The 22,836-nt window shown below is 29.2% G+C and overlaps 1 protein-coding gene across 1 annotated transcript in view; it reads right to left on the bottom strand.

Annotated features, from left to right (window-relative positions):
- LOC107456001 (leukocyte tyrosine kinase receptor) overlaps window positions 1-22,836 on the bottom strand; it is a 230,635-nt gene that overhangs the window by 60,403 nt on the left and 147,396 nt on the right. Inside the window, exon 16 of the mRNA XM_087166185.1 lies at window positions 624-875. Within this exon, the coding sequence (XP_087022311.1) occupies window positions 624-875 (252 nt within the window). The remainder of the gene's footprint in view (window positions 1-623; window positions 876-22,836) is intronic.

Raw genomic sequence — 22,836 nt, 5'->3', positions numbered from 1 at the left:
CAAAGGGTAAACTTAACATTTAGGTACTTAAAATTTTGACCACTGTTCTAAATTAACTATTTGGACGGCGAGGGCTCAGAGAATGGAGCGTTCGCTTCCAATGAGGTGAACCCCGGGTTCAAATCCCGGTCGATACGAATTCCCAGTGGTAGACGGATCATGGGTTAGAGTCCACCTGCCGTCAAGCTAACCGTGGAAGATTCTCGTGGTCTTCCTCTCCATGTAACACAAATGCTGGTTAGTTCCATCAAAAAGTTCTCCGCGAAGGCAAATTTCTCCCAATACTTAATCCAGAAGTTCCCTTGTCTTCTGGATTGCGTTCAAAATTACAAGGATACGTAGTGGAATATTAATAGTCGTAAACCCAAAAATTGATGGGTTGGTTGTTCAACGACCGTTGTAATATCTAAAATAAAATTGCAGCTAGTCCTCATATTTTGAGGGTCAAAAATTCAAGTTCCTCGACGAAAAAAAACCTTAAGTGTTTCAAAGAAAGTGCATTTCGTTACTTAACTTGTATGCGCAAATTAATCAATTCTGAAGTGATTAAAACAATACTTAACTCTCGGAAATCCGAATATTTGATCAAAAGTTATTTAACACAAAAATTTGAGGATCCTTACCGTTGCAGGAGACGCCATCGATACTGATGGTCAGATGAGCTGGACATATGCAGTAGTAAGACATGTTTTCCACATCGAGAAACACGCAAAGATATTGACAGCCAGGACATGCTTGAGCTGGCACTATCACAACAGAGCCATCACCAGAATTTGAACCGGGTTCCACTAATGTCCGAATCGCATTTGGCATTATATATGATGTTCCACCTTGACCGTTGTAGTATGGACTCTCTATCTCGGCTGCATCACCTCCTAAAACAAAAATAATAATAAAAAAATAAAAATAAATACATATTTTTAAATTTTAGCATCATTATGTTACACATGAATAAATAAATATTTTAATTTTAAGAAGTGAATAAAACTGATTGCTATTTTATTTAGTTCGTCAACTGAAAGAAATACTGTTAAAATTAACATACTGTTCATGAAATTTCTGGTAAGTAAAAAAGGTATAATTCTGGTTAATAAAACGAAAATATGTTGTATTTAAACCATTCATTTGGTAATTTTTCCGTTCATATGGTAACGGTTCACCAGAAATTCTGGTTTTCAAAATTATAGTTCTTATTATCAAGCCTATTGTTCTATTACCGAGGTCACCCCCTCAAACCGTTAAGATTGAGTACTAGAACGTGAAGATCCGATCATTAGATCAAAAGTAATACTGTGTGACCCATTCCTCTTTTTTTGAACACTGTGCATAATTTTGCCACAATCGCCTTTTAACCTTAAAACATTCTTTTATGATATAAATCAAAAACTGGATAAATAATACATTCAATTCGACTTTAAACTTACTTGTAAATAAAACGACAGTTTTAATGTATTGATATAGCTTTTATCTTAATAATAAATTCCATGCACAAATACTTAAGGCAAATTAAGCTGTATCTTAGACATATCAACTATCTATAAATCTTTTTGTCTGAAGTTTCCCTTTTATTAATGAGTATACATTACCTATATTGAGTTTAGCTAATTCTTCCCCAACAAAGAATTCGTCCCAGAAGCTTCGATTATTGTTCAATCGATCGGCTTGCAAATACCCTCAGAATATATTTTCTTCCATTTGCTTAGAACATTCTCAGTGCCCGAGCAAAGTGAATTACTTTTTATTCAGGGAGCAATTCAATTTATTTGCCTCGTTATTCCCAACTCATTTAATGTTATATTGGATACGTGTAAAAAGATATTATATGATGAATTTACAAAAAATATATTTCATGCTTAGTCCGTCATAGCAGACTTTAATCAAAGTTTAGCAAACTTAAGTGCTGCTTGTAAAAACAGTGAAAACAACTATCAAAATAAAATAATTATAGCATAAATTATTAAAATGACTCTCGGATATCATTTGAAGTTAGTTATCTTATGTTGCAAAATCTTTAACTAGTCTGACTATTATGAATGGCACAGAATGGTATGTATAGACAGCCCTTAATATGTATTTTTAGAATCCTTTTTTTTTGTTAAAAACTAATGCTTGGGAAAGTCACAAATTGATGTTTAAGCGAGGATAACACGCCATGGAACACGAGGATAAAAAAGCTATGGAAATTTGACTAATTACATAGCTCTCTAAAACTATTCTTACTCTAAAGAATATCTGGAAATTAAAAAGCCCATTCTTTTCAATTTATATAAACGAAAATAAAATTACGCCATAAAAATTTATGCATATTTTCATTTAAATGCAAATAAATTAAAAAAATAAATTAATATAACTTTATAAAATCTTTATACTTTAATAATGTATTAAAATTTTAAATATTGTTACAAATAAATAAATATTCGTAAAAATATTTTTTAAAGAATTCTTTTCCGACATTTTTTTAAATCTTACATGCCATCGTTCTATCTTACATACGTTTAAAGAATATTTCAGATTTTGAGGTGTTTTCAACTTTCTTGGAACAATAACTTTCATGTGTAGTTTTAATGTAAAATATTATCTTCTTCTTAAAAAAAACCTTAAGTAGGGTTTTACTCGAAAAATCTATCACAGAATATAGAGCAACTATATTTCTACTTTTTATAGATATCTCACGTTGCCAGATTTGTCGGATTAAATCTCTTACTTCAATTTATCATATCTTTTCGAAAAGAAAAATTCCATCTTTACTACTGCAACTTGCTGCTCCTCGATACGTTACACTGGTATTAGTTGTACGAAAGAAATCGAAAATAAACTTTTTGAGTTCTAAATTTGATGGATGAGGCAATATTTGAAATATGATGGCAAGAATTTTTTTAGAAAAAAAAATGATATCAAGAATTTTTTTATTACTATTTTTTTAGAAAAACAAAACTCCAGTTTCACAAAAAATTCGAAAGCTTAAAAAACTAAAATAATGTGAGCGTGAAAAACATAAAAATTTAATCAGACGATATTTCTGTGCGATTGAGAAAAAATCTTTTTATTTTATTTATTTTTTTATCGTTTGACTTTTCTGCGAGGAAAGAATATGGCGTTGGCGCGGGAGAAGTGGGCGAATTTTATTGATCATCATCTCAAAGGAAGACATTTTAAGAGACTATATTTCGCAATATGTTTTAAAGCGATTTCTCTAGGCTACCTTAGTACACATAAAAATCCGTCGTATGTGGTCAGTTTGTTCCATTTTCATTGCAACTTTTAACATTTCATGGGCTAAAGTGTTCCTCAAATAAATATCATTTCTTCTTTTTTCTTTCAGTTTTGTATTTTGGTAACTTGAGAACATATTGAAGAAGTTTGTTCGTAGAAAAGTAATACAATTCTTTTTTTTATGCGTAAAACCTTTTTTTACAGTTTATACAGTAAAGTTTTATTTAAACTTCAATACAGTGTATATTTTTTTTTATTAAAAAAACAAAATAAACATTAGATTTTTAAAAGTCACATTTAGTTCCGAATGTATATTGAAAATGAGAATTGGCTACAAGTTTATTGCTTAGATTACTTATTTGCAATTAAATGGGAAATAGAATAAACAAGAATATTTTTAACACTTATTTATACTATCATCACAAAAATGTATAAAAGAAAAAACTCATGTCTTGTTAACCAGGATAGTGTAATTTGGTTTATAGAACATGGCTCATGAAGCCCAGACAAGTTTCTGAACCGAATAATAAATTTTACAGTTTCTTATGTAAGTTTGTTGTAGATAAGTTTATTAAAATACAAACCTCTTTTTAATTTTTCAATTAAAGTGATTTTTAATAGGAGATTGTTAATAGTTTTTTAATTAGATTTTCAACTGTTCCTTCAAGAGAAATGTTTGGGTAGAGTTTCTCTACCTTATCTTGCGACCTTCCGATAATTAAAAAGAAGTAAACATGAATATTTTACGACCCCCTACCCTAAGCCGTTAAGAAATGGACAAATGTTTTGCTTGTTTCTAATGTCTTATCACGTATGGACAAACTTTTAATGGGAAATCAATCTCAATAATCCCATTAATTATATACTGATAACAATGCAAGTTGTAATCAATTATATAGCAATTATTTACACTGTAATTTATTTGAGTTCTAATTTATTGTAATTTATTTGAGTTATTTGAATGTTTATATTTATGTGCGTGCTATTTATTATTTCGTGACCACCTAATTCGTCTCCTCAACCCTCAGTTTTGGCAATGCTGTCCTATGTTAAAAACTATATTTTAAGAACCAGATACGGTGCGTAAAAGTTTCCTAGAAATATATTTTTAATTGTTTGTGATAGAGTTGAATATAAATAAACAATAGAAAATGTAGTTTTTTGAAGTAAACTATTAGGATTTCGATCGTTAAAAGTTTACATTTATTTCAATGTGATCATTTTTAAAGTCACAGTTTGATTTGCTATTGTATAGATGTATAATGACGAACTATGGTGCTGGAGGAGCGTGGTATAATTGACTAATTGAAGACTGTGATGAAATCATGATCATGAAAATGACAGTTGATGACGAAAACTGGATCATAATCAAATTTTTATTCAGTAGCATTTGTAGAGCTTGAGGTACAAAATGAAAAGAATATTTAATCCAAAATAAAGTGAAATAATAAATTTAACATAGTAATATCACTAAGGACAGGCCATGGGAGATCAATCTCCCATGACCAGCCTAATCAAAAGCCAAAAGAAAAAGTGATTGAATTGTTCCCAGCAGACAGTTAGGAGCATGGGAAGAGATCCATAGTTGGTGATTCCATAGTCGAAAAATAAAAGAGCCAAGAAAAGCTAACTCCGTGTAATTAATATTAAATTTTAAAATAATTGAACTATAGACTAATCGTCAAAAAAAAAAGATCGTGATAATTAATATAACCCTGTAACAGAAATACTTTTGAGGTGAGAGGAATAAAGAGTTATAAATAGAGATTTTGATGTTCGATTTAGTAGCGACATGGAATTAGCGAGTTTCATATTTGTATTGAATTAAAAAGTTAGCCGTTATAATGATTGTTAAGAAGAAAATAAAATATTTATATTTGCTTTTTATAAAATGTAACAAAATATAAACAATTGGTATAATTAAATTTAAATTAGATTAAAAATGATCAAAAAAATTAAATTAAGGAAATTAAAAGAAATTTTAAATGCTAGGAAATGTGTAATGCCTATTATAGCATCACAAAATCGTCGAGTCATAACAAATCATGTTTTAAAAATCTAGAAAAATCATTCTGGTTTAGTTAATGAGAAATTATTCATAAATGTTTGTGGGTTTAAAATACAGTTAACAATCGAGGAAACACTTTCAAGTCTTCAATAAGATGTCATCTAAAATTTTAATATATTTTAATAAAACTTTCTTAGTTCCAATTTAAAAGATATTATTCCATTCCAGAATTAGTGAATAAACAAAAATAATATTTTGCTAATCTGACTTCGGTTTATTGTACTAAAATAAATATATTAATAAGTAAGTATTTAAATTAAATGTAAATTCTAAATCGAACATATAAAATATCCAAACCGCCATTAAATGGTGCATCATTTTATAGTTTTTCACCATGAAATAGTTTAATTTTGTTCTGATTTTTCAGTCAGTGTACAAATTATAATTTTTCTTTCAAATAGGGTTTTAAAAAGCAGTTGTCTCAAAATTAAAAATAAAGTTATTACAAAATATCGTCTCCCGTTATATCACAAAAGTAACGAAACTGTCTTTTTTTTATCAAAAAGTTTTCCTGGTTAATATGAAAACGATTCTTCTGATTATGTTCCACCAAACCTTTCAGTTAGTGACAGAATTTTATGGGCATAAAGAAGCGAACTATATTTTACAAATTATCTATTTTTTTTGTATAAAATAAACATTTTATTGATACTCTCACACGCTGAGAAAAAAAGTATGGTCAAAACTACCAGAATATGGTAAAATTTACCGAGTTTCTGGCTCTATGGGAACACCATAAAGCTTGAGAATTTTTAAAGAAACCCTTTGGTAATAATTTTGGTAAAAATAACTGCAAAAAATAGTGCTATAATAAGTTATTAAATTCGGTAAACGTGGTAAAATTTGGTAATTTTATTATGATGTCTTAGAGCATGGCATAGAAACCATTTATTCGGGTGAATTTACATTTCATTTTTGTATTTTTTATTAAACGTTTGGTAATAAGAACTATAATTTTGAAAACAAGGATTTCCGGTAAACAGTTACCATATGAACTGAATAATTACCAAATGAATGTTAAGTGAATTCCATACATTTAATTTTTATTACAAGAATTATTATTTTTCACCAGAAATATAATTGCAATACAGTACGGTATTTTTACCAGAATTTTTTTTCTCCGTCCAGGCATAATTTTTTAATGCTCTTATCAATAAAATTATTATCAATTAAGATTAACAAGCTTTCGAAAACTTTGAATAAAATGTTTATAAAATTGAAATCTCGATCTGTCACACTTTTTTTTCTTCTTATTTTTGTCCCAACTTTTACTTACATCGCAGTCAAAAGTATTTCATTTTCAATGTGAAGTTTTCTAAAAAAAGAATTTTGTTGCAAGTTGTAATTTGAAGCCTTACATTTCTTCCAGATTCTTCTCAAATAACACTCCAGCGACAGCGAAAAATTCTTCAAGCATTCTCCTTTTCAATTTAAAATGAAAATTTATGAACTTTCTTAAGTCAATTTTGGCAAGAATTTTATGTTCAAGGTTTTCCATATACGGAAGAAAAAGCATTTTTTATTTTTTTTATTTTTCTCTCTCAAAACATGAACTGCAATCCATTTCGCAGGGAAGTATAAATTTTAACTTCAACAAAATTGAAAAAGGTATTTTTATTGCTGAATACGTAGTTTCCCTTTTTATTACACGGTATAGATGTTTACTAAATGTTTTAGATGAAAAATAGTCCAACAATATACTATTCACTTGTAAATGATAGTCCCTAACAAAATGTTGAAAAAAAATGTTTGAAGAAATTATAAAAATAAAAAAGAAACTCTAGATTTTGTTTGAAGAGTTAATGATGCTAAATATAGATTGAAAAACTATTTAATATTAAAAGTAAATAAAATGTAGATACGTGATAAGGTCAATTAAGTTTTCGAGATATTATAACTTTTAAACATAGTTTGTGCGAAAAACATATATTTTTTAAAGATACACTGCGTATAGATGGAGAAATATTATTTTTGTGTTTTGGCAACACAATTGAGCAACACTGGCTTTTTGCTTTATTCCCTGGTTTTCGACTTGCTGTTGTTTATCATCGTAGCGTTTTACACAAAGTGTTTTGAACAGAATGTATTCACAACGGTTGAGCCAATGATAATATCTCAATTTAGGCGTTTCTAGTTAAGTCAGTTGGCCAAAATTATGTCATTTTAGGCTGTTGGAAAGGAACGGCTTGCTTAGTTTTCTCGCTTGAGGGGGTTATTTCCTACTTGGCGATTCCAACTAGCTAGACTTCAAAATCAAACTTAAAAGTATAATTCATGCACCTAACACAACACTAAATAATATTTTATACTAAAATATTCTTTTTTAGTAAAGTGTTTTCACATTTTTTTCCTTCTCATTTTTGTTCTATTGATAGTTTAAGGAATGATTATAGAAAGCACTAGTACGGGTTATTAGTGACGCAATCATTGATAACATTTTTCAGATTCATAACCCGCAGGAGTGTTTGTCTATTGCCCGGTATTTCCTACCTTTTTTAGATAAAGATAAAAGGCTTTAGGAAAGATAAAAGGCTGTTACCTGGTTTACACTTGCTTGTTTTTATACACCGATCATTTTTCTAAACTATAATCCATTGCCTAGTTTGCCGATATTCCCAACAACCATGTTTTTTCATGGTTAAGTGCTATCACCGGTATTTCATACAGCGATATTTTTTAAATTACTTTTCTATTTATTGCTTATTTTTTAAAGATTAAAAGCTTAGCTCGATATTTCCTTTTGTCTTTCATACTCATCACCGATGTTTGTTCTAATGTACCCTAATTGGATATTGTTATATATGTAATGATAACCATTGATTATTAATAATAACCAAATAAGCCCGTTAAAGGGAAATTGGTATCATTCCAATATGCTCTCTACCTGTGTATCAGACGCTAATTTTTTTTATAGTTGAGTTTTAAAGTTTTGCTCTTTTACTGAAACCGCCCGGTATACATGTGCCCTGTATACCCTACACTGATTTTGTTTCACCGTTAAGTGTCAATTCTCTGCATACAATACATTAACGTTTTTTAAGGATAAACGCTATTATCTGGTATGTGTACCCTACGATTCTACTGCGTAGAAGCGCTACATAGGTAGATCGCATATTGGAACAACACCATGAAATTTGTGTTCTATTAAAAAAAGATCTTTAATCTATTAAGTTAAAGATTTTTGCCAACTGAAAAGGTACTTAACCGAATGAAGTCCTTTATTTTTCGAACAACTGCCCAGCAGCCAACAACTTCTTGGCGCAAAATTTAATTCTGACGTATATTTTTCACAAAAAAAAGGTTTAACGCAGATATTTACAAAACACACTGTTACACCTAGCACCAAACTGTTATGTATCCTTTCCCAAGTGAGTGGTAAATGAATAAAGAATGGAGGGGTAAAAAAGGAGGTGGGTAATATTTTAAGATTGCTGTCTTAACAAACAAGGTGTCTTATTTCCTTTTTAGTATTTTTTTTTAACACGGAATCGAATAATAAATTCAATTCGATCGGACAAAATAAAGATTTTTTAATTTTATACATTCTTTATGCATTCCTTCCCCATCTATATATATATATATTTCTCTTACACGGCGACAGAAAAAGGCCTCATTACAACTCCTCGAGTGGCAACGCTAGAAAATCGACCAATGATTGCCGCTAAAAATGTCTCATGTCAATTCTAGTTGAGGTGGCTCAACATATAGCGCTTTTAAAAACGGAGACTGAAATAACCAGAGAGAGCATTCTCGCCAAACGTGATCTCTTCCGAAATTTACCCTATCAGCTGCGGCAATCTCATACTATTAAGCTAGGCAGAAGTGAGTAGATTTTGTCGATACATCTCTATTTTAGTATTTTGTCGAAAGCGCTTTTTTTCACGAATTTATATATTACGAATTTATTTGACGATTTTTGATTTATATCACGAATTTATTTGTTTTATTATTGTTATTAGTTATTCATTGAAAAATGAGTCAGAGTCGAGCTGTTACGCTTTAAGATGTTATACTATAGCACATTTCTAATAGGTTTAACGAATTACAGGTCATTTATTTGAATTCAAATTTATTGTAATGACTTAGTATTTACTAAAAAGATTTAATTTTTTTTAAAAAAAAATAGTTATTATATGGATTTGAATGATTGTTTTGAATTCTTAGAATTTTGTGCATTTGCAATGTACCTAAGATAGTAGCGAGCGAAGCGAGCTTGGTTTGCGAAGCAAACCATATAAGATTGCGTAGCAATTTTTGTGGGTTGGAGGATTTAGCGAGCAGGGGGCGCAGCCCACTAGTATGTATACATTATATTTATGTATGTATTGTTTTTTTTTAATATTTTTGGCATTGCTATCAAGTTTAGTGTGTGCTAGTAAGGTGCTTTACTGAGTACAAGTCAGTAAAATGAATTAAATACATTTTACTGCCACTGAACAGAAAATTCAAATGTGTATGCAAGTACAAATCAAAAATAATTATTTTTCACTCGTAGAAAACACTTGTTGTAAACACAGAAATAATAACCCTTACTCTTAGATATTTGAGTTGACAATATTTATATAACTCGAGGAACGGGGTCTTGTGACAACACAAACCACGTGACAGTTCATCCCGATCTCCCTTAGAAAACGATTGCTTGAAACGATTGATTGATCATGAAAATCTTTTTAATTCATTGACATTCGAAGGAATTGTGTTACATTAGAAGGAGTCCCACAGTAAACTCATCAGAAAAACACGGTTTCCAGTAGAACACCGAAGTCAAGCATCACTGGCTGTGGTCAGTAAGTGGGTGGCTGACTACTTGGAGCAACCTGCGTAGAGACCGAGGATGTGCGGTATTGGTCCTCGTTAAACTGTTCTTCCGTAAGGTGCTCGACTTCGCACGAAGCTCATCGGGATACCAAATCAGGAGAGTCATCCCCTCTGCAGAGGATCGAAATTGCGATGACATGTATAAGGATCATCCTCAGGGATGTTTCCCAGACCGTCGCCAATAGCCCATTGCGCAGCTCTAGTGCGACGTAAATAAAGTACTTACCAGTCTACATTACAAGGAAAAGTAATTTTAATACTGTGGAGTAAAAAGCTGGAGAACTTTAAATGTTTAAAAAATGATAAATTATGAAATATATAATATATAACTATAATATATAATTATAATATATAATTATAATATATAATTATAATATATAATTATAATATATAATTATAATATATAATTATAATATATAATTATAATATATAATTATTATAATTATAATATGTAATTATAATATATAATCATAAAAAAAATAAATAAAAATATAATTCATGTAATTAGGTTTGATGCTTTGGAAAATAAATTAAAATATTTTTTTTCTCACAAAAAAAAATTAAAAGCGAGGTTTTGAATTTTCTTACATAATAATTCTTGTGGATCTATCTCAAATATTTTTTGAGTTCTGTTGTGAGCAGTTGTGTTTGTTTGTGTTTGAGTTCTGTTGCAGATTCCATTCGCATTTTATATTTAAAACATTAATTCCTTAATTTTTAAAATTGTTTACATAATCAAGAGCTTATAAACACGAAACCCTGTAATTCAGATTACTCAAACTAGCAAAGTAAATTACATTTTTTATTAATTTACAAAGTAATGAAAATTCAATGCTGAAGAATATTTATTGCTAAGCGTAATCAAAATAAAAGTAAATTATTTTAAAAGCATTAGGATTTTGGTAACAAGGTTTTAATTTATAAATACCGAAGTATACAGACCTTATCTATAATTCAAGCTCTCGGATATAATGAAATAAAATTAGAGTTGTAATTGAACTGTTCTAATTAAAAATGCTCTTTTAATAAAAACGTGGAAAACTCTTACTTTCGTATAGTAAAAAAACAAACAAATAGCATCTGATTTATTAATTAAATGTGAATTTTTGAAATATCGCGAGAAAGCTTAGTTAAAAACTGCTTTGTTGAAATATAATGATTTTGTTTTGAGTTTTATTAACATTTCTCTCAGAACAATTTAGTTAGATTTTAATTATACCATTACAATATTTTTTGTATAAATAAATGCTTGCTTTAAAAGCTTTAAAACTTTGGTACAAATTTTTTTACTCAACTATTTTTGTATTTTTTTTTAATTAAGAAGGGACAACGCTGCAAATTTTTCAAAAATAAAACAAAAAAATTGCATTTTTCAATAGTTTATCTTTTTAAGATTATTGTACGAAAATATTGAAATGAGTTTCGTAAAAATGTATAAGTTACAGCATAACGCGTCCAGCGCGTTGTTCGTCGCGCTGTGACCTAAATATAGAGCGTTCGTTTTCCAATGAGGCGAACCGGGTTCGAATCCCAGTCGATATGAATTCCACATTTAGCTTTCACCGACCACAGTGCTGACGTGAAATATCCTCAGGGGTAGACGGATAATGAGTTAAAGTCCCCTTACCGTCAGGTTAGCCGTGGGAGGTTCTCGTGGTCCTCCTCTCCATGTAACGCAAATGCGTGTTAGCTCCATCAAAAAGTTCTCCACGAAGGCAAATACTCGATCCATGAGTTCCCTTGTCTTCTGGATTGGGTTCAAAATTACAAGGTTACGGAGTTGAACATTAGATGTCGTAAACCCAAAAATTGGGTGGGCTGTTCAACGATGGTTATAAAAATAAAATAAATCCATTGAACTTGTGCGATCAGTTGATTTATAGATTTGCTCACTCCTATATAACAACTTTCGATATAAATAGTTCTAAAAACACATAAATGACAAGAATATATTTTCTCTTTTTTATCTTTTATATTTCACAGTAAGTTTTCAAACATTCGAAATACAAATTTAAACTTCAAAAATAAAAATTCCCTTTTTTTTCTTCAAGAAAACTGCGAATGAGTTAAAAAGAAAGATATTCGGAAAGAAGTTCCTTTGTTTGGCTAACAAGAATTACCTAAATGATGTTTATTCAACTTTTAATGAAACTGGTACTGCGGCATGAGAAAAAGATTTTAAAACTTTAAAAAAAAAATTGAAAGGTTTGTATTTGAACTAATCTTTTTTGTAGGATATTCTTTTCTTTAAACAATTTTCTTTTTTTTTAAACTTGTAAGTAGTTTCACTGAACCATCCAAACAAGTTCATTATAATTTTTTTAAAATAAATATGAAGAATATTGATGACTAAGCTTTAGTTTTTCCGACTTGTTTGTGAATTTTAAATCTTTAAGTAGATTGCTGACTCTTAGCAAAGAAACTTCTATGTTCCGAGAAGAAATTTTTTTAGATCGATTCTCAAAAACTACAGAAACCATTAGAGTAAGGACTTTATAATTTATTAGCATAGAACAAATGCTACATTACTAGAACTTTGTTGTAAATAATTTCATGGGAAGTAAAGAACTTAATCTAACATATGTAGGGGAGAGTGGGGTCAATTGTAAAATTTTTTACTTAACTATTTTTAACTAACAAAAAATCCAATATATTATTAGTATTAATTGACAGACGAGTAAAGTAGACTATCCTCTACTGGAAAAAAAATTAATACCCTATTTTAAATGTTATTAAATTAGTTGTTGACAATTTTTGACAGCCGTGCACTTGCTACAATTGTCCCCACTTACGGGGTCAATTGTAACAGTTCATAAATTCAGCTAAAACATAGTTAATTATACATATTATCATAGTTGTGATATATTTTTCTATTGATCAAAATAGTAGTGATATTTTAGGAGTAAAAATAATAATGAGCAGAGGCCTAAAGGGTTAAACTTTTAACTTTAAGGGGTTAAAAATTTTAATTTATGCTGTGAAAGGTGACAAATAAAATAATGCACATGCAACATAATATAAATCATAAAGGAAACTATTGGTGGTTCTTAAAGAGTTGAGTTAAGTAATGGTTTGTAAACATAAGATTATTTATTTTCAGCTGTTACAATCGTCCCTTTACTTATTGTTACAATCGTCCCCAAGACGCCATTTCAGCTTCATTTGTTAAAAACAATGCTAGTTAATTAACAAAACTAATCTTTTTTTTTTTGAAATGTTAATTAAGGTGTCCACTTACATATTCGGTTAATAGTTTTTATTTGTTTAAATAAAATTACTTTGTTATAATATAATATTCTAATACCGAAGAAAAGTACTTACGTAGCATGAAAATATCTTTTGTGATGCAGCTCTTTCAAAAGTACATAAAAATGGTTGCCAGCAGGGGTGTACATGTAGATTTATTAAATACACCTTGTGCGCCACCTGGGAACCAAATCTAGAATCCGACACTCGAAAACATTGCTCTGTTACAATCGTACCCTGTTACAATAGACCCTACTCTCCCCTATAGTTTAAAAATGTATTATATTTCAAATTTTGAAATTTTTTTGATTTAATTATTTTTGAGAAACAAATCCTATGCGCTTTTTTAAAATACTTTTCATAGAAAAAAATCATCTTATTTAAAAAAAATTTCTTTAAAAATAATTGTCTTTTTTTTGCTTCCTAGAATATCTTTTAAAATCCTTCGCTGAAATATGAGACTCATTACAAATTGTCTATCAGAGTGCGTAGCCAAATTTTTCAACAAAAAATAAGCTCCTTTTAATTTCTTTTTAAGCACTCAAAAAATATTTTTAATCACTTTCCAAAAAAAAAAAAAAAAATTCATAATTAGGAACTGTGCAGTAATAAATTTTTTTTCTTCTATCGTTTAAATAGTTCTTATTTTATAAACATAAAATCATTAAAATTTAGAAACATTTTTACAAATGTTACATAATCATGATAAAATAACTAATTTCTGATAAATATTGCAGAGAAACTTGTGAAAATCATGCTTTTTTTCTGTAATTTAGAACGACAATCGATAGGGCAAAGAAAAAATCTCTTTCTAAAAGATAGAAAATGAAGCACTTTTTACAAACCCTGAATAAAAAAAGCACTTTTAAGGGCTTTTAAAACACGTAAATCAAAAATTAAGCACCTTTAAGCACTTTTTAAAAACGCTACGCACCTTCTCTATGTCTATGACCCATAGCTACAGACCAAAATAGGACAGCGAAAACAAGGATTTATTTTTTCTGCAAATTAATTGTGATTTAAAAAGATTTATATTTCTAGTATTAAAATTTAATTAATGTATATTAGTAACAATGATATATATCTTTGTTACTATAATGGAAAATGTGATTGTTTTGTGACGGAGAATGTGTGGCAATTGGTACAGATGTCCAACTTCGGTAGATGATGAAGGATAATAATCATAATAAAATTTTATTCGAAAGCAGTTGGATACAAAATTCGAAGAATATTTTATCTAAATGACTTTTTGAGTGAAATAATAAATTTAGACTCATAGTAAATTAATAGTAAAATAATTAAATGAGGAAAAGCCATGGAAGAGAAATTCCCCATAAGTACCTGATCTTAAGTCAATTCAAAAGTGATATTTAACTCCTTGACATAGCACTAAACATTTAAACTCTAAACCGTGCTGAATTATAAATTTTTTGATGTAGAAATAATTTTTGATTGTACTGTAAACAACAACTCACAACGGAATGTTGACAGTGATGCCAACTGCTCCGGACATGCCAGAATAATTAAGAGAAAAGGTAAATAACTACGAACTAAATTTTGCAAATATTTGACCAGTTTTGCTTGTTTTTTAAAAGGTTTAGCATGACATAACTGCTATAAGTGGAGAATTATATAAGCTTACGAAATATTTAGAAATATTGGTGGATAAAAAATCTACTAAACCAAGAATCACAATTGATTAACTACCACTTTAAAATATTTATTTGCTGTCCGGAGAAAAGTTGGCATCTCTGTGTTGAAGACGTCTAGGATACGTCAATTGTTTTGACATAAGAAACAAATGACGCCTCCCAGACGTCTTCGTGTGTCAAGGGGTTAATCAATGCTTTTGGAGTACAGTCGGCAAAAAAAAAAAGATATCACCCTGAATAACTTTTGTTCTAATGATCGGATTTTCACGATTTAAGTGTCAATCTTAATGGTTCCTGGGAGTGACCTCAAATATGCTAATTAATTAGTGCTAACTATTAATTAAGTTACGAAATCAGACACAAAAACGTACTTTCTCTGAATAAACATGCATTTTTTTTTACATATTTGGAATCCTGACCCTTAAAATAGGGGGGGTAGACAAAATTTCGAAAAAAATGGGTTGTAAATTAGGTCGCAATAAGGATTTATATATCTGGCGATGGTTTAAAAATATGCCAAATTACCTCGCCATAGAAGGGGAAATAATTTATAACAACCATAAAGAAACTGAATGAATGACAAGATGGGAAAAGATAGTGCTTCTCGTTGCTAAGCAACCAAAAGAATTTTTCGCGTTGCTTTCTGGGCTTTTTTTTTTTTTTTTTAAATCTCCTTTAAAAAGGAAATTTAAATAAATTAATAAATTATTTTTGATTCTCCAAGATTATAGAATCTTTGACTTTTTATCTGACATTATTTATTTTTTTAAAGCTGTTTTAATGTAATTTGTAGGACAGTTTTGAATTAAAACCAATTTTCATAAGTTATCATAAATTTATGAAGAGTTGTAGGGTTAAATGCTTTTGCCCATCACTTCGAGTTTCTTAGGAAAGGAAAAAAAAGTGATCAAGCAAAGGTGGACCTGAAAAAAGATAGCTATTCTGATGCATAATCGCAAAATTTTATAGAAATCACGGTATTTATTTTCGATAAAATTGTAAAACTTAATAAAGTTTATATGGCATTTTAAAAGTATTTTGATATATATATATATATATATATATATATATATATATATATATATATATATATATATATATATATATATATATATATATATATATATATATATATATATATTATAATAAATAAAAACAAAAAAAAAACACGAAGAAAATTACGAGTTGATGTTATTTACACACTCCTTTCGTTAGTTCTTTAAAAAACATGATTAAAAGAAAATTAGGTTTATAATACCCTTAATTAAACAAGAGTAACAATTGTTACAGTTTTTACAATACTTTTTCAACTCTGACACTCTTTTCATGAGATAACTTCCTTTGCCAACGATTTTGTCCCTTTTTTTTGGTTAATTGAAACCAGCTTACGCATTCTTGTAATTTTTACATTTTATCTTTGAAATTTCAATCTCGAAAGACATGCATGAAGTGACGCCTAGTCCAAAGAATCTAAGTTAAATAGTTGTAAGGCCGATTATTACGAAAACAATTAACTACTCTGGTTCAATGAAACAATTACAGTAAAACTTGTGTAAGTTGATCACTTCATGTGCATTGTTTTAGTGGCCAACGTAGACAAGTGGTCAACTTATAGAAGGGGTGGGACATTGTTTACTTTTTCGTTTTCTACATGTTGCTATACATTTAAATTTTTTTTTTACTTGACTTAAAAATTTGATTTAGCAAATGGCCAAATGAATATCTCAAGAAATGTGTTTAAACCTAAACGAACTTCAATTTGTTACACAGAAATAATTTTAATATTTAACTAACTTTTTTAAAAAAATTATTTTGTTAGTTATGCATGTGAAGTGTTTAATAAAAATAATTTCTTAAAATATCAGAACACGAAAACATTGAAAACTTTAACAAAACAAAATTATTTTAACACTTCAAAATTTATTCTGTTATTACTACACATATAAGCCTATTTGCTCACTATTGCAACTGGAAGAGCAACTTTTCAACTAACACACCTGTTTTCAATGAATGGTCAAAAGCTGAGTCCCTACAGTTTCCCCAGATGGTCAACTCACAAAAGGGTTTAGATTAGCTTTTTACACTATTTCACCAAACAAGTGAAATATTAACATACATTGCAAAATGACAGAAACTTTTCTGAATTTTTTTTTATGGTCAACTTATGAGGGTTTTAGAATAGAATTTCATAATACTCCTAGACAAAATTAACTTATTTCAGTGGTCAACATACAAGATAGACAGGTGGTCAAGTTACAAAGGTTTTGCTTCTTTATTATGTAGGAAAATTTCCGTTCTTGATAATTGAGGTCAACTTATTCAGATGTAAAACTTACAAGTGTGGTCAACTTGGCAGGTTTCACTGTATAAATAAATCATTAATATTCTTGTTTTTTTATTACGAAATATTAGGAATTTGTTTACATAATTTCTTCAAAACGTGTGTTAAAACTATGATTATAAGTTATTTAAGAAGAAGAAAGTCAAATGGAGTAAAAGAACAATTTTTGAGATGATGATTCTAAAAATAGCACGTTTTTCTAATCTTTTTACAATTTTTTATTTTAGTAGTTGTTTAACAAAACAAGGCATATCAAACATTTTCCTGATATAGTAATATTTTTTTGAACTGTGCAAAAGTTGAGAAATCATACAAACAACTTTTAAAGCAAATATTTTCAACTTTTTAAGACAAAAGGGTTAGCGCACAAGATTTTCTTTGAATGTTGAATTAAAATTGCATGCCCATAGTTTTTTTGTTCATTTAAAAAACAAAACAATCTGTTAAATTTTTCCCCTGTGCGCACATACGCATTTACTTTTCATTACTCGAATAAATAAGAAGCAATAAAAAAAATAAAATTAATAATTTATCTTCATTTTTCGTAAACAATAGTATTTTTAGTAAATAGTCAGCTGTTCTGCTTCGAATGATATTGTGTGTGATCAGTAGAATATTTTTAATTTCTTAACAAGATTTAATTCTCAGATAGCTGGCAATAATTCTAAGTTTTCTTTCAATAAGAACTTAGCAATAATTTAAAAAGTAATTTTATTTTAAAGAAAAACATAAATTAAAGTACTTAAACGATTGATTAATATATAATTGGACAAAAATATACATAATAGAATTTTAAAAAAATTGCATTAAAATTCAATAAAAAAGTTAGAAAAATAATTCTGCGAAACACGCACAGACAGGTAATTTACAAATTTATTTTAAGATTAAGGCGATATATAAGATGTAAAGAAGTTTTAAAAAACTCTACTCTAAACTCAGCTGCACGACAGCCCATGGAGGGCCAAGGCCTACTGTGCCCATCTCAGTTTTCTGGACCTAGGGCTCTGGGGTGCAGGAACAGATGTTCCGTTCAGGTGGTCAGCCGAACGCGGAACCCCCAGTGTTTAGTTCCCAATCATGCTTGGTACTTATTTATCGACCCACTGAAGGGATGAAAGGCTGAGTCAGCCTTCCCCGGCCCGAGGAACGACAGCGCGAAGCGCTACCGCTCAGCCACCGGGCGAAGTTTTAAGATGATTAAAAATGTTGAGTACGCATTCGTATTAATAATTATAAAATATATATTCAAGAAATTGATAAATAGTATATTATTCCAAATCTATGCATACGTATGTATATTATTGAAATTGTATCAGTTATTGAAAAAGAAAATCAAAAATTAAAAAATAATCACATTAAGTAAGCACAATCTGGTGCATAATCATATTCTATCAGAAGCACGCCTTTATAAAACTAGACATTCGTTGAATAAAGTGTTTTTTATTCAAAATGCTTTATTTATAATTTCTTTACTAAATTACAAATAAATTATTAAATGACTAAAAAGAAACATCGTATTTTATAGTTTGAAAGAAATAAAAATAAAAGGATTAGCAAACGATTATTAGCGAAAAAAATATGAATGAAATTTTACACTACGCGCGAGAAGTCAAGTTCCTCGCAAGTTTATCACATTTTAATATTAATCGCCCCATTTAATCATTTTTTTATTGTCGCCAAATTATTTTTTCAAAAATAATTAATTTTAATTTTTTTCAGCTTCTAATAAATAAAAACAGTTGAAACTTTAGATTTTTGTATTGAAAAATATGTAGATTATTATGGTATAAAAAAATTCATACCTTATAATTCAAAATTTTTTCATCCTCAATTTAATTAAATAATAAAAAATAATTAATAATTACTAAAAATTATTTTTTTCATGAAATTATCTTTGGGTAAATGAGTTTTATGAGTGGGCGCAATTTTCTTCAAATTGCTTCATTAGTTTTGAAAATATGACTAAAAACTTAAAAAGTGAAATTAACATTAACGGGTACGAACTTTGGATCGCTCTCCTGACCAAACTATGGGGACCATATTTCCCAGATTGCGGCTACCCCCTATATTTTGAAGCTTAGAAATCCAAATATGTAAAAAAAAATACATGTTTATTCAGAGAAAGTACGTTTTTGTGTCTAATTTCGTAACTTAATTAATAGTTAGCACTAATTAATTAGCATATTTGAGGTCACCCCCGGGAACCATTAAGATCGACGCTTAGATCGTGAAAATCCGATCATTAGAACAAAAGTTATTCAGGGTGATATCTTTTTTTTTTTGCAGACTGTACAGGAGAGATCCATTGTTGGCTCATTATCGAAAAAAGACACTGCCAAAAGTAAAGCCAATTCAGCCAACCTAAAGATATCTAATGTTAATATTTAAATAAGTTGGCTGAAGATTTAAGGCGAAAAAGTTCGCTGGAAATTAAAGTAAACCTAATATGTTATTGTTTAATGTGGCTGTAGAAAAAAAGGTTAAAAGCAGATTTTGATGCTCAGTTGTGACATTGAATAATAATTAGTTATACACCTGTACTGAATTAAAAAGTTCGATATTACATTTATTGAGAAAGGAAACAACTGCATTCGCTCTTCATAAAATAAAATTAAAATTAATTAACCGATTTATTTATTTAAAGCGAGATTAGGAATGATTAAATCTATGAAATAAAAGAAGTTGTAAAGCTAGGAAATATGATATGTTATGAATATAATGACGTCGTTACGATAGATTGAAGATGATATAATAACATTCTGATTAAAAAATAATTAAAAAAAGATTTTTAACACTTCGTAAATCCTTTATGTCCCCTTTAAAAAATTTTAAAAAAATTGCAATAGTAGAAAAAAAAACATTGAGCTCAAAAGGCCTACAACTTCCATGGAAAAAGTATTTAAAAATATATTTAAAAGACTTTCTAAAACTAACTTTCTAAAACAAACTTTCTAAACAATACCAACACGGACATCCTTTATATTCTGATTTGAAGATGGCTCTCATTTTATATGATTATTAGCTATTCACAAAACCTAGAATACACATATTTATTTCATTCAAATTCAGCACGTTTGCAAAAGTGGATTTATTAGATAACAATCTTCCATGGGATGGATCATGAACGTAACTGATTTTCTCTGTCAACAACAAAATGTGTCAGTATATAGTCGAATGCCTCTTTTATTTAGCATGGTTGGTGAGAAAATAGAGCTGTCGTGCTCAACCCTTGATATCCTGGAGGCATTAATCATGAATGCATGGCCATGTCACTCGTTTTCCCGATAGAGGGATTATTTCTGGCAGTCATGGGGATTATTTCAAATATCCGTAGGGATCCCATTCTTCGTTTGTTGCCATTTCATATCTTAGTAATGTTGAGCGAAATAGAACTATTCTGCACCAGCAATTATTTTCAGTAGCGAGGAAGTTGAAAGTGGAATCTTTAGCTTTTGATTTCTTTATGTAGTGACAGAGATGTTTACGTTGCATTTTGATTTTGCTATGAAAGGATTTGAGAAAGTAATTTCGCTTGGCTTATAAGCTTCTAAACTTAGTAAAATATCTCTCTTTGCGTGGTATGCAGGCATTATTGTTTTGGGTGTTCTCCTTAATGTTGCATTCTGTTTTACAGCGTGAAAATTATAGGACTTAGATATTTGAATTTACTAAGGTGAATAGAAAAGTGTACAGGGATTATTATGGAATAAAAAATGAGCTCGATGATTATTATCTGTTAAACTTTTTGGAAGAAATACCATACGGGCCACTCTACTGGGAGAAAACTTCAGAGTTAAAATTTAGCATGCGAAAAGGACTATATTTGTTTTGTTTTTTGAAATTTCAATTTCCGCGAAAGGTAATGCAATTTTAAATGTGTTTTTTTTTTGTTGCTAATTTTGCCTTGATAATGTTTGCTTATATTACGTTTTGCTTTGCTGCTTAAGATCTGTAAGACTGAGAAATTCGAAATTACGATGTGCGGAAAAATAAGACAAAAAGTTTTCGAAGAAATAAAAAAATGATTCGATTATTAGTTCGAGACTTATTAAATGTTAAATTTGTTGTAAAAAAACATGTTGGTCGATCTACTGCTCGCTGAAACGCAACTGCAGAATGGAAATTTGAAGCGCAAACCACAGTGACAGAATCATTTTGATTTCTTTTTCGAAATTCCTATTAATTCGAATGTTTTTGCAATTTTAAGTGGGGGTTTTTTGCAAAAGTTTTTTTTCTTTCTAAATGATAATTATTTATCCATTGCTGTGTAGAAAAATTTATCAGTTTCGATAATTTAATCTTATAAACTCGCGATTAACTTAATGTCAAAGGTAACAGAAAATAATTAATGAATTAAAATTAAGAGAAAGACGTTACTGGATATAAATCTTAACATTTATATTGACATTTTTAAAAATACATAAACTAAAGTTAGTTAAAAACTGTTTTCTAGGTGAAATGTTACATAATATAAGGTTATTGCTAGATATTGTTAACAAGTAAAATTACTTTTCATTTACCACTGCTTATTGTGTCGCATATTATGTGTTCCTAAGTAATTTTTTTTCTAAAACATCTAATTATTTTTCGAAACCAGTTATCTTTTCATTTCATTAAAGTTAACATATCAATAAATTGTTCTTGCATAAAATTATGATACTTATATATTTTCTTAACAAAATGATCTTTTTATCGACTTTAAAAAATAAAAAAAAATTAAAGAAGATCGAGAAAGAAAATCGGTTAATGTCCATTAACGAATTTATATACAGGCTTGGACTGTTTTTTTTCACAGTACGCCACATATTCACTGAGTAATAACTCTCGTTGAGGTGGGATAACCTATTTTTCATGTTACTGATTTGCTAAGTTTTAATCATCCTTATAATGCAATAGATGGCAATCCAAAAACATGGGCATAAACAGTTGTTTAGTGATGCGAAGCAACCACGGGGTTGGTGAGCCAAGTTATCAGGGGGAGGATCCTTTTAGTAGTTTAAATGAGGTAGAATTATTTATATCAGGGTTTCCCATGCACGCTGTTGCGATGGAAAATATTTCAAAGTAAAAGAAATGGAGTTTAGTAAGATATTAGAATCCTATTCTTAAAAATGTTTTGAATTTTTTTTGATTGTTATAGATAAAACCTTCATTAAAATCTCACATGGCTTTAAACGAATTTTCAATAGCCTTAAGTGTCGATAGTAAACCATCTAAATATATATTTCTCTTACACGGAGACAAAAAAATGCCTCATTACAGCTCCCCGAATGGCAAAGCTAGAAAATCGACTAATGATTGCCGCTAAAAATGTCACATGCCAAATCTAGCAACATATAGCGCTTTTAAAAACGGAAACTGAAATAACCTGAGAGAGCATCAGCTGCGGCAATCTCATACTGTTAAGCTAGGCAGAAGTGAGTCTTTGTCGATAGATCTCTATTTTAGTATTTTGTCGAAAGCGCTTTTTTCACGAATTTATATATTACGAATTTATT

Source organism: Parasteatoda tepidariorum, chromosome 6 (assembly GCF_982258835.1).
Source record: "Parasteatoda tepidariorum strain Cologne lab strain chromosome 6, Ptep-v5.0, whole genome shotgun sequence".
Taxonomy (NCBI): domain Eukaryota; kingdom Metazoa; phylum Arthropoda; class Arachnida; order Araneae; family Theridiidae; genus Parasteatoda; species Parasteatoda tepidariorum.
This window is presented reverse-complemented; position numbering and strand designations above follow the sequence as displayed.